Raw genomic sequence first — 12855 nt, 5'->3', positions numbered from 1 at the left:
TTTTAATCTAACGAGCCAGTATAATAAGTAATTGAAAAGAAACAAAATTCTAAACGGATTCTTCAATATCTAAATCCGATTATTAGGGTTGAAAAATGTATATAAACATAACATCATGTAGGTCACTATAATTTCAAATCTTTTCAATAATGTTTCAAATTAAATATAAAAAGATAAAATATTTAATTAAATAATTAAAGAAAGATAATATATCTATATCATTAACCAACTCTATAGGGTATAAAAAAAATTGTTTGTCTATAAAAATATAATTTATGCGATTATTACATCATAACCATAGGACACAGTTAATATAACTCAAAAGAAGAAATAGAACTGGGCATATAAAAAATCCAATTTTCCTCAGAAAATACGGCTAATAGCCAAAAAAGATAAATTGACCAATAAATAAATGATATTTTTTGCATATCAACATTTTAAACTATTTTTTTACCATTTGAAAATCCAAACGCTCCCAATCAAATTTTAAAGGTTACAGATGATTCACCAGGCAGGATTTCAACTCGAAAATCATCAAACACGTCGTTAAAATACTTCCATACGTAAAACAAGATAAACTAAAAAAAGCAACAATCTATGGTCTATTGCTTTGTTTAAACAGCAGGAACACACGCTTGCCACTGTATTAGCTGCTCATCCAGCAATCACATGACAAATGTTGTCTCTACACTCAGCACCCTGCTTGTGGTTGCTCGTTAAGACCTCATAGGCTCAAGTATGCTACACTGGAGCACTGTTTAAAAATCCTCCTCGAAAAACGATGCTTGCAATTCAAACAGGAAAAAAAAACCGGTCGTTCTTGACCGAACTACTAAATGAGCTGCAGTATTTCCCCGATGTTTGTAGGAGTAGAGTATTCCAGCGTTCAAATTTCAAACCTCAGAAATCGCGGACTCTTGCTCCGAAAGTGGTAAAAGAAAATGCAAATTGCACTTCAATGAGGTGAATGAGGTGATAATTTCATGTCCAAGGCACCTTTGTGCGCGGTGGTTCGTGGCGGTATAATTTACCATCCAGAGACGCTCCAGATGATCTCTGATCGGTGGCCAAATGATTTACATTCGCGTATCGATCACACCGAAACAAGAAGAGATGCACGTTGAAGAACGTATTTTCGCTGGCAGTCAGACAGTGCAAATCCTTACCCTTTTGGTGGCCTTGATTGTTCGTTCGTAGGGGTAGATTGCCTGCCCGGACGGATTATTATGTGGTAGGAAAACGATTCCACATCCAGTCCAGAAATGTCTGGGGGATTTTTTTTTGTGTAAGCGTGCGCTATCGTATTGAACAATCATCAGGAACATAATTCAAAGTTCGGAGCTCACCGAGAAGTTGAAGTGTTCCGTTCACGTTACCGAAAGTGGCTTACTGGAAGAGTGGAAGGTTCGAGTGATATCTTGAACTCATCATCGTGAAAGCTTCCACAGCAGTGATGGCGATGATGCTGCCGGTACCGTCTCCCCGTTCTACGGCACGCAAGGTGCACAAGGTCGTCCAGGGCCAACCTGACCAACGAGCTCGATCAGGCACAATGATGACCACGTCATCGGCCACAACAAATTACCCACAATCGATTCGAGCCCCAGTCGGATCGTCGTGCTGCATCATCTCGGCTACTATTTGCTTACCGAGAAGGACCGCAGCGAATTGCATTGGCGATGGCGACGGTATAGCGGAATCGGAGCCGTACCGTCAATATCGTGACAGTTAAATTGTGGTTTGCGCAGTTGTGATAATTTGGCCTAATGGGATCGGGTGCCGTTATTCTGATTATCTGCAGCAAGGTGTTACTGGTGGTGCTCAAATGGCCTGGATTAACCTCGTTCCAACTAGAAGACTGGCCTCATGCATGTGGCATCGTATAGGATATAAATTCTTACTACAAACATAAAATAAAATAATTATCTGAAGATGTTTTTAGAACAAAAACTGTATCGAATGACCTCAAAACGGATCCCTCGTAAGTAACGTCGCCATCGCGTCACGTCTGCAAACTGCACTTCCGGTGCACCGATGTCCCAAAAATAAAATACATTTATCGTACGTTTCAAATTTTATTGACCGTTCATTTCCTGTCCGCTGAAGGCAGACGAACGAACATTTGGTGCGTCTCGAAGAAGAACGAACAACATTAAGGACAGCAACTTAAAAAGAAACCGGTGAGCCGCTTCCGATCGATGCACTTTTTGATCCCTTTCTTCTTTATTTTCTGGCGGGTTTTTCCTCCCGTTTTGCTGCCAACGATCGCAAACGCTGCAGACAATGGAAGACAGTGGAAGAAGAGTGAAAGAAATTCCGGGTTTGCACAACCCGTCATCGATAAGGGTTGATCGTGGTGGATTGGATGATGTGAGACATTCAAAGAAAGGGGACAAAAAGTAAAATGCCGATCGAAGGATAAACGTGGACAAAAAGGATAAGGTTATTAAAGCTCTGATAAGAGTGCTTTATGCTTTCCTTTATGAGGGTAGTTTCGGACTCGATTGTCGCGTTCCAACGATCGAAGCGGGTTCGGGGGTTTTTGCTTATCAGACCGAGCTCACGCAGTTGAAGCTGCTGCATCACACTTTTTCTTCAATTGGTTTTGCCTCAGCGCCTTTAGTGAGCAAGGTTGCTTTCACGTGAATATAGCAAATTGATTGTGGAAGTATTGTAAGATAAAGTTTACTTACCTTTCTTTAAGCAACGTTTTCAGCAAACAACACACTTCTCTGGATGTATTTTCTACGACTAAACTTATATGAAGTTAAGCTCTTTAGCACTGGTCACTGGTTAGGATATACTTTCACATGGCCTAAAACACACTTTGAACCGAAAAAAGACGAAACTCCAGAAATTTAATTACTCACGAACCGATCAGCTGGCAGGCACGAAAACATTTGCTTGACGAGAAATCATAACAAAACGCGTCCACAGTGGTTCGTCCGGCGGACAGGAGTGTTTGACAATTTTTGGTTTTGAAATGCTACTTTTTGAATATTTTAGCATATTTATGAACGTTTGTGAAAAATAAAATAAAATTGAATGAAAACAACTAAATTTGTTTAAGTAATTTATTTAATCATCCAAAAATAGAAACAGCTCGTGTTTAAATTTTAAATACCATGGTGAAGATAGCGCTGGTTCTGCATGACGTTTACAAAAGCAGGTTGAGTGCTTGGAAAATAGAGAGCTTGCATTGCATTTGAAAAACCCGTTCACAATGTTCATTATCACGATTTTGTATTGAATAATAAACAAGTTTGATGTGTTTTGCGGTGTTGAATAAATATTTTCCTTTGTTTTTTTTATTATTCAACACTTCAGGACGATTTTGATCGTAAAAATAATACTTGAAAACAATATCATATCAATAGCTCATATTGCACGCAAATTGCACAAGAACTTGTGCACAACCAGCCCTTTTTTAAATATAAACAAAAACGGCCTAGATAACGTAATTCGTCTCAAGCCTTTATTTCCCCTTTTCTTATCAATAATTGCAATTCATCGATTACGTAAAGATAATTCGATATTCGAATTAAAAAGAATGTTATCGTTTGTTTTATTTTTAATCGCACGGAATGCTTTACCTTCCAGTATCTTATCGTGTCTACGCTAGTCAACTGGAAAAGTTAGGCGAATACGAATCCGGAGCTCAGTCTGTGTTTAGCCATCGGGGCACGATGTTGGTTTCTGGTTTTCTGCTAGCGGGGTTGTTTTACCACAATCCGCTACTGGCGGTGCCGGTTTTTGGTCTTGTGTGGCTTCTCTACTGGTTGGTGAGGCACAACTACCAATTTTGGGAAATCGATGGAGTGCCACATCCAAAGCCGTCCCTATTTACGGGAAACTTGGGTCCTACGCTAACGCTGAAGAAACACATCTGCGAGCTGGCAAGCGATTGGTATAAGTAAGTATACAGACAAATAGTTTCTAACCGGAATAGTATCACGATCGCGTTTTCCAGTGCCTTTCCAGACAAGCCGTTTGTGGGATACTTTAAGATTTTCACGCCCGCCATTATGGTGAAAGATCCGGTGCTGGTGAAGAACATACTGACGCGCGATTTCGAATGCTTTGCGGCCAACGATTTCCTGCTGGACGTTACGCACGATCCACTGCTGGCGCACGAACCGTTCATGGTGTCCGGTGATCGGTGGAAGCGTGCCCGGAGTCTGCTGACGCCATCGTTCACCGGGGCAAAGATTAAGCAACTGTTCCCGGTCATGCAGTCGGTGACCGATGCGTTTGTGGCATTTATCGGCCGTCATGTGGCGCACGAGTTCGAGGCTAAAGAGGTAAGCCTTGGGCGGATAAAGTTATCAGCTCGTTAGGATGTATCCTAATCTAGCCCGTGGTGTTGTTTGAAGGTGGCAGCACGCTTCACGACTCAAAATGTAGTCGCCTGTACGTTCAGCATCGATGGCGATTGTTTCTCGGAGCGGGAAAGTGAATTCCGGCGCATGGGAAGGCGTGTGTTCGAGACGTCGCACATGGCCACGATCAAGACGATGATGGCCGTGTTTCTTCCAACCATTGCGAAGTGGATCCCGGTGCCGTGAGTAGCTAGCTAGAATCAATTGGAATCTTTACCTCATGAAGAACCTGTTTTTGTCTATACATTGCAGCTTTCTTCTGAAGGAGGTAGACCAATGGATAAGATCGCTGGTAGCTAACCTCATCATCCAACGATCGGCTACACAGCAAAAAGACTCCGAACCGGAGGACTTCCTGCAATCGTTCCTCAAGAGCAGAGACAAGAACAGTGAGTTTGACTTGCTCTGGAGCCTCTTGGTGTATCTATCGCAATCACCAATTTGTACTTTTTGTAGACACAACTCAAACGGAAATCACTGCCCAAGCACTGACAGTGTTTCTCGAGGGCTTCGAAACATCCAGCGTGGTTCTAGGATTTGCCCTATACAGAGTAAGTTTTAAATGCCTACCGGAATCACTTACGAAATCCATTTAATTAGCGAATCTTTTTAGCTAGCCAAGAGTTCCGAAGTACAGCAAAAGCTGCACGACGAAGTTAAGAAGCATATCGACGCCAACGATGGCAACCTGGACTTTGATGTGCTGCTGCAAATGGAATATCTGGAGTGGGTAATGCTCGAAACGCTACGCATGCATCCACCGGCAGCGACGATGCACAAGGTCTGCACCAAGAAGTACATCATGCGTAAAGGATTTCGGGACGCGACTGGGCACGATATGAGCATCTACGTACGGGAAGGAACACCAATCCTAATTCCCGTGCTAGCGATACATATGTGAGTGTTGCTGGCTGTTTACCTACTGAAAGCATGACTAGTAAACCTTCCCTTGAACTTCCCTTTCAGGGACCCGAAGTACTATCCAGAACCGCAAACGTTCGATCCCGAACGGTTCAGCCCGGACCGGAAAGTGACGCACGAGGGAGCAATATTTTTACCCTTCGGTGAAGGGCCACGCATGTGTTTGGGAATGCGATTCGCTCAGGCACAGGTGAAGCTAGCGCTGGCGAAGCTCGTACTAAACTATCGTGTTACGGTTGGTCCGACCGATAAACCGTTCGCTATTGATTCGCGATCCTTCGTTTATCAGGCCCGGGATGGGTTGCGAATTGTGTTTGAAAAGCGATAATGGGTAAGCTGTTTGGCGCGGTAAGTTAGTCATGTCGGTGGTAGTGTTAATTGAAATGTTGCTTTTGGCAAGAATAAACGTTTATAAGAAATAGTGTGAAATGGATTTAAAAACAATCATAATACCAGAATAGTTTTGACTGCAGAAAATATTGGACCTAATCTACTGCACAGGTGTTTTGTCGGATGATTACTCGTGGTTTATAATTTTTTATGATCTAGAAGTTTATTAGAATAAAAAGTCTTATGAATATCTAGACACTTAATATATCGCCTGCAAAGTCTTCCAAAGGCTGTTGAGATCTCAAACATGCAGAGAAAATTTCCAGTTTCTGTACAGAAGCGCGATCAACCGATACACTTCGGCAAGCCATCTGCGGCATGGACATCTTCCAGTCTTCCTTACTCAGAATACAATTGTCATGGGCATATCGAGCACATTGTGTGGGAAAAAGGAATCTATATTGCAGAACTGCTTTCTATGCTATTCATGGATTAGACCAAGTTAAGATCTCTTACTATGACTCTTACTATTTCAGAAGATCTTATGCCGGAGTACTTCGGTGGCTGAGCCGATAGTGGCACCGGTATCACTCGACAGGACCAAGGTTCTACGTAGGACTGAGTATCCAGCTACGAGTCAAATCAAGTCACAGGAAGCCAGACATGGCAGTCCGAGACCTTGTGAGGTTATAGTGGAACAAGAAGACTGCGGCTCTTGTAAATGATCTTGCTCCTGAAACAAGAAACCGAGGAGGACGATGATGATTGACAGTCCAGCGCTCTTAACTAAGACCAGAAAGTTGTCCGAAGAGTCCTCGTGTCATCTAGAATTAAGTCCTCATTAACGAAAAAACCTATCGACTTTTCTGTTGTACAACCCTGGAGGAAATGCTGAGGCATCATTTTTAGACATAAACGCATGACATAAACTCCCAAGCCGACAAGTTGTCCCCTTAAAAGTTCTTGGAAGGGAAGATGCTCAAGACTCAAGAGAAGGAACCACTGTAAAGCACTAGTATAAAGCTGTATGCCGATGATAAAGACAGAGATATTCAAAAGGCTCAAATTGTTAGACGAAGTAGTTCAGAGGGTCTCTTGTAGTTGAAGATTACTAGCTTAAAAGTAGGTTAGCCATAATTCAAATACTATTCTTCCTTTTTGTACAGAGCTGGTGTTGTACATGACTAAATTAAAAAAGACCTTAGCTAAAGATTGATGATATTTTAACTTTTAAAGCGTTATTCACTTGCCTGATGACATGAATTCATTGTAATGGGACTTCGAATTATACAATAACTAAACGTCTTCATTCAACCTTGGTAACAACGGCAAGCAAAGAATTGTGGACCTCGTTCGGCAGACGCTGCTCCGCTATCCGTATCTTCCTCCGGACCGAAAATGGTCTGATTGTGAGAAAGTAAAAGATCTCCAACAAGCTCAGTATGCTCACGCCCATAAACAGTCCGAACAATCCGCCACAGTTGGCGAGAAAGTCAACCCATCCGTACAGCTCCGATCGTTTCGAGGTGATGAAGTACGATTCCTTGAAGTAGATCGCAAGCGTCGTTATGTAGTATCTAAAAGGGAGTTAGTACATTTAGCTAGATATTCTTATTTTCGACGTTATCTCCATTTACTTGTCCATTTTGTAACTCTTTAGCTCGTTGTTTGCCCTCAAAAAGTTCTCGATATCGAGTGATGTCTGCGTTATTTCCACATCGTAATGTACCGAACTGCAACCCGGCAAACAGTTACATCCCTCCACCAGTTCAACCAGATTGTCATGCCACGGTTCCTCCTCTTCCAGAGTGTGCGATGGTCCAAGTAGCCGTTGCGCTCGAAACATACACTCCCATTGCGACAGTTTACACACCTTCGTACCGTTCGCTCGTGGCATAGAAAAGCGTACGCATCCGCACAATTCCAGCGTCAGGTTTGCCAAACATTCTAGCTCACAGTTTTGCTGGTTGTAAATCTGGAAGAAGCGCAGATGACGCTCGTGGTTGAAGAAACACTGCCGCTTTTGCCAGCTGTAGTCGGCCGCCGATTGGGCCGTGGTGATCATTTGGGGTTTGAGCGCGATCGAGATTTCGTGGTTGAATGGGAGGCGTACGTTACGGAGCGAGACCTGCGGATATTCGTCCGGGTCGTGTATCATCAGCTTGTAGCCTTGGGAGAAGCCCTGCAGGAGAAGCCCAGAAAGAGGATAACACATACGACACCTGGACATTGGAAGGATACATACTGTGCAGAGATAGTCGGTGTCCTCCTGCGAATGCTTGAGATAGATTGTTAGCCCAGCGTGAAGTCCCGCTCCTACCGCGTACAGGGGATACGTCGTCAGCTGCTCAAAGTATCCCCAATAATCGGTCCACTTCTCGGTGTAGTTGTACTCGGTGTGTAGGGCAGTTTTGCGAAAAATTTCATCCTCAGGCAACATGTTGAAGGTGTAGCAGATACCCTCTTCCGTGATCGTTTCCCTCAGATGCGGTTCACACCGGGTGTACTGATTGCCATAAATACACACCGCCAGAGTATCATCTCGGTCGAGGGACATGTTCTTCATCACATCAACCACATTATCTTCGGTGGCGTTCACGCGCCGGAGCCAACGATTGCCCGAATGAAATATCATATTACACAGTTGCGATATAGCTTTCAGTTGTTCGATTCTAGCAGAAACAACGATAGAACTTTGCTTAAAACTCGCTCAAGCGTAATGCTTCAACCGAAAATGCTTACACATCATCATCCGGTGTGCTGTTGGTGGCGTACGAATGGAACGATTCAAGCAGCCCGTTCAGTTCACCGGTAAAGTTAAGCTTCGCCGCCGGTACCTTCGTCTCGGGACAGATAGTGATGGCGGGAAACTGCATATCCCACACGGGTGTGGTTTTCTCGGAAAAGGTAACAATGATTGGGGCCTGGTTCCATTTCACGTACGTCTTGTAAATCATGATGCCGCACCCGGCCATCGAGAGCAGAAAGGCCACTGCCCACCAGAATCTGCGTGAATGAAACCGGCGTAGAACCGGAAGAAGGATGCAGTTAAAGACGCTGTAATACTACACCACCGCACGGACGGAATGCACCTTTCGCAGGACGTGCGCCCATCACGGTCGAAGTAACGCACACCGTGGACGGAACTGTTGGCACAGTACTCTTGGAACACTTCCGCCCGGACGGATCGACGGCTTCGTTGGCCGGGGCCCATTTTCATCGGGACGCTTGGAACACGCACGGAACACTTGCACCGGTGTAATGCTACGAGTAAACTAACCAGCCTTCTGTATCTGTATCGATTCGCTGCAAGTCCTTTCATTCGTCCGTCTGTATCGTGATGTCCTTCCGCGTACCATGGGGATAGCCTTAACAGGTAACAATTATTTTGCGGCAGTAAACATTATACGGGGAGATGTAGTCCCCTGGGCGAGTTGTACGGGTTGATTTTTGCATAAAATTTGCATACAAAACTATGAAAGCTTCAATATGAGTTTTTTTGTCTTCTTCTTAATTAAAGTGCGTTGCGTTAAGCGGTCCTCGATTACGGCTAAAGCTTGCATGACTTCGATAGTTTTTTTTGCTCCATTTGCTAAAACATCCTAATCATGTCGTGGAAGGTAAAACAAATTAAATGCGTAACAAATAATTCTCTTAACAAATTTCATGAGTTTCTCCTGTGTTTGGTTTTCGCTTTCTTAAGAACATTGGACAAACTGCAAGGTAGTAAATTGCTTCGACGATGCTCAGCAAGCTAACGCCAATAAACAATCCCAACAGACCGCCACAGTTTGCCAGGAAGTCTACCAGTCCGTGTAGCTCGGATCGTTGGGCCGGTATGAAGTGTGTGTCCTGATAGTACACCTGCAGGACTGAGTATACTGGACTGTAAATAAAAATAACAAACGGTTTATAATGAAACTTGACACCGTTGGATTTTATGGAGAGTTGCTGTAATGATATAATTTTGAGTAAGAAAAAAAATGTGAAAAAATCTCCTGATTGTTAAGATAAGGAGTAAAGAGATTCCTATTTGCATTCAGAGCCCCCAGTTCTGGGATCACTTTCCCAGTTCCTAGCGAAAGAGAAATGAGAGAAAAATGCGAGAGATTCCTAAGATGCGTATCCCGGATCCCAGTTCATGGATCCCGTATCCCAAATTATTCCAGATCTCAAGAGAACAGATATCAAGTTTCCAAGGTCTCAGATCCCAAGATCTAGCATTCGAGCGAGAGAGAAATGAGAAAGAGTCCCAAATCCCGGATCCTAGATTTCGGGTTCCAGATTCCAAATTCCAAGATCCCGGATCCCAAGATCCCAACAGCCAGGATTTCAACGAGAGAGAAGTGAGAGAGAATACCAGATTCTGGATCCGGATCCCAAGATGTAGGAACCCTGCGAGAGAGAAATGAGTGAAAAATAGGACAAACTCAATATCCGTATCCCGCATCCCAGATAGTGGTTCTCAGAACCTGACTACCAGATCCCGGATCCTGCATCCACGAATCCTGGATCCCAAGATCCAGGATTTCAAGGAGAGAGGAATGATAGAAAACTGAGAGAGAATACCAGATTCCAGATCCGTATATCGGATCCCAGATTATTCCAGATTCAAAGATACTGGATACTAAAGTCCTAAGAACCCAAGATCCCAACATCCGAATATCCATGATTCCAGCGAAAGTTATCGAGATAATAAAATACCGGATCCTACACTGTAGGAGGCTACAGGATTCCTAAGATTCCAGGAAATATTAGAGAAAAATTAGAGAGAATTCCAGATCCCAAGATCTCTGATTCGAATCACAAGATTCAGGACACCAGTGAGAGAAAATCCAAAGATTTCCCGCATCCCTTATCCCGCATCCCAGATGCTGGATCCCTGATCCCTAGATCCCAAGATCGTAGATTGCAATGAGAGAGAAATTAGAGAAAAAGAGAGATCCTAAGATCCAGAATATCAGCGAGAAAGAAACGAGAGAAAATTTATAGACTCCCTCAAGGTTCGTATTCAGCGTTCCATATGCCGAGTACCAGATTACGTATGCCAAGATCCCAAGATCCAGGATTCCAATGAGAGAGAAATGAGAGAAAACATGAGAGACAATCCCAGATTTCTAGATCAATAACCGGAATCCCAGATGCTTGATCCCGGATCCCAAAACTCCAAATCCCAGATCTGGATCCCAAGATCCAAGAGTCCCAGATCCCTATCCCCCTGTATCTTGGATATGAATCTCACGATTCTCTTTTTCAATTCTCTAAACAACAGTCGTAGAGAGTAAACCAGCCATCGTAGAGCACTTCAGCAGCTACCACGATTAATGGGATAGAATACAAGCGTACGGTTGCAACATTCCCAAAACCCACCTGCTAATATTTCAATACCCGACGTGTAATTAATTTACTTACAGCTGAAGCCGGGCCTGCAGTTCCTGCTCCGTCTCGATCGACGTTCGCACCTCCCGCTCTTCCGTGTGCGAATCTTGCGTAATCTGCAGATCGAACCGTACTGAGGAACAGGCCGGCAAACAGTCGCACTGCTGCAGGTAATCTTCCGTGCTGTTGCGATGCTGTTTGCGTATAAACAGCACTCCACGAGCGGTCGAAGGACAGTGTGCTTCCTGCAGCTTGCACACACGCGTCTCGTTCGCTCGTGGCATGGAGAAGTGTACGCAACCGCACCGCTGCAGCGTGTAGTTCGTCAGACACTCCAGCTCACAGTTGTCCTGGTTGTACTGGCGAAAGAAGCGTAGCGGATGTTCGTGCGTGAAGTAGCACTGGCGCTTCTGGGCACTGTACTTGGCTAGCTCCGGTGAGGTCATCATAATGTTCGGCTTCAGCGCGACGGTAAGCGTTTGCGACACGGACAACCGTATGTTGCGCTTGGACAGGTCGGGATAGACGGTCGGTTCGTGGATGAGCACTTTGTAACCACGGCCACGCTGGACGAGAAGTTGGCAAAGAAGCAATTCGTGGGGATGCACGCTCGAGAAAAAGGGGCCGATATTACTTACCACACAAGAGGTATCAATTTTGAGCGGATAATGGATTAGGTTGAATCCGATGGCAGCATCCAAACCGGACCCGGCCACCTTCAGAAGTGGTTCGCTCAGCGGCTCTCCGTCTCCACCGTCATCCCAGCGGTCCAAATATCGGTACTCGTGGTGCAGCACGTCCGGTTGAAACATTTGCTCCTGGGGGATCATGTTGAAGGAGTAGCAAATGCCTTCGTTCGTAAGTGTCACCTGCATGTAGTTGGTGCAACGGGCATCGCTGGTCGAACTGCACATGGTAAATACGCCCCAGCGGTCGAGCGAAACGTTCTTCAGGAAGTCCACGAGCCGCTCGGGTTCGGGCACGTGGTTGAAGTTAAATATGAAGTTATTCTCGTGCTTGTACACACCCGGGCAGTGATGGATGATGGCTTTCAGCTTTCCAATACTGATTTTTGTTGTTGTTGGTTCGAAACATTATGATGATTAGATTTTTTTTTCCTCGCGAGGCGAACTTTATTCGGTGCTAAAATACAAACCTTTCGTCGCTGACTGAGAACGTGAAGTTCTTGGGCCGTCTCATCTGGTACCACTCGCTTTGAAGGGTTTCAAACGCGTGCGTAAAGTTGAACCGTGTGTTCAGCACCTTTATCTCGGGACAGATTGTAACGGCTGGGAAGGTCATGTCCCACACGGGCGTTGGGACCTCCGACAGGGTAACGATGACGGGCGTACGGTCCCATTTATTGTACGCCTGCTGTATCATCACACCACACCCGCCCAGCGAGAGGATGAATACAGTCAGCCAAGTTAGTCTAAGACATGGCGAGCGCAGTTACAAAAAAAAAAAGTTACAACAAATCTATTAACACCGAAACTTATCAAACTCACTTGACACAAGCACTTCTTTGGCTGCCGACAAAAAACCGCACACCGTGAACCGAACTTTCGGAACAGTACTCTTCAAACAATGCACCCACTGGGATAGACTTTAGCTTGGTGCGAATTGTCATTCTGTGGCCGTGTCGAACACCGTGCCACAGTTCACAGACAACTTTCGCATTAGACTGACCGTGGGTAAAGCGTGGTGAGTTAGTTTTAACATCCTCAGCAAAAGGTTAATGTTCGTGACTTGGGCGAGGTGTTTTCTACCAGGTTTTAGGTGCGGCATATCAGCTGTTTTGCGACGGGGTTTTTGTTTTAAATCCGGCGAGAAAAGGTGGGAATAA

At 44.6% G+C, this 12855-nt stretch overlaps 4 protein-coding genes across 6 annotated transcripts in view; 1 reads left to right on the top strand and 3 right to left on the bottom strand.

The window, feature by feature from the left end:
- The window catches only part of LOC118504896 (protein N-terminal asparagine amidohydrolase), a 34683-nt gene extending 31723 nt beyond the window's left edge, over positions 1-2960 (bottom strand). The window contains exon 1 of the mRNA XM_036039958.1: positions 2694-2960. The gene's annotated coding sequence lies outside the window, so the exon portion shown is untranslated. The remainder of the gene's footprint in view (positions 1-2693) is intronic.
- A 674-nt stretch (positions 2961-3634) lies between these two features.
- On the top strand, positions 3635-6293 carry LOC118504895 (probable cytochrome P450 6g2). Of its 2 annotated transcripts, XM_036039956.1 has the most exons (8): positions 3656-3913; positions 3971-4301; positions 4374-4561; positions 4632-4768; positions 4836-4930; positions 4993-5276; positions 5346-5648; positions 6167-6293. In XM_036039956.1, exons 1-7 carry the CDS (start codon positions 3687-3689, stop codon positions 5626-5628), a joined length of 1545 nt encoding a protein of 514 aa, XP_035895849.1. In that variant the 5' UTR covers positions 3656-3686; the 3' UTR covers positions 5629-5648; positions 6167-6293. The 2 variants fall into 2 exon arrangements, with proteins under 2 accessions (XP_035895848.1, XP_035895849.1); XM_036039955.1 differs by lacking the exon at positions 6167-6293 and having other exon boundaries at positions 3635-3913; positions 5346-5741.
- A 171-nt stretch (positions 6294-6464) lies between these two features.
- Positions 6465-9090, bottom strand: LOC118504893 (pickpocket protein 28-like). 2 transcript variants are annotated; one of them, XM_036039953.1, is made up of 5 exons: positions 8723-9085; positions 8373-8636; positions 7876-8302; positions 7268-7812; positions 6465-7207 (listed from the first exon to the last, which is right to left on the bottom strand). In XM_036039953.1, exons 1-5 carry the CDS (start codon positions 8950-8952, stop codon positions 6937-6939), a joined length of 1737 nt encoding a protein of 578 aa, XP_035895846.1. In that variant the 5' UTR covers positions 8953-9085; the 3' UTR covers positions 6465-6936. The 2 variants fall into 2 exon arrangements, with proteins under 2 accessions (XP_035895846.1, XP_035895845.1); XM_036039952.1 differs by having other exon boundaries at positions 7268-8302; positions 8723-9090.
- A 112-nt stretch (positions 9091-9202) lies between these two features.
- Positions 9203-12658, bottom strand: LOC118504894 (pickpocket protein 28-like). The gene is made up of 5 exons (XM_036039954.1): positions 12518-12658; positions 12166-12441; positions 11648-12074; positions 11043-11575; positions 9203-9516 (listed from the first exon to the last, which is right to left on the bottom strand). Exons 1-5 carry the CDS (start codon positions 12637-12639, stop codon positions 9285-9287), a joined length of 1590 nt encoding a protein of 529 aa, XP_035895847.1. The 5' UTR covers positions 12640-12658; the 3' UTR covers positions 9203-9284.
- Between the last annotated feature and the right edge of the window lie 197 nt (positions 12659-12855).

Source organism: Anopheles stephensi, chromosome 2 (assembly GCF_013141755.1).
Source record: "Anopheles stephensi strain Indian chromosome 2, UCI_ANSTEP_V1.0, whole genome shotgun sequence".
In the NCBI taxonomy this organism is placed as follows: Eukaryota; Metazoa; Arthropoda; class Insecta; order Diptera; family Culicidae; genus Anopheles; species Anopheles stephensi.
The sequence above is the reverse complement of the archived record's forward strand: the minus strand, read 5'-3'. Positions and strand labels throughout refer to the sequence as shown.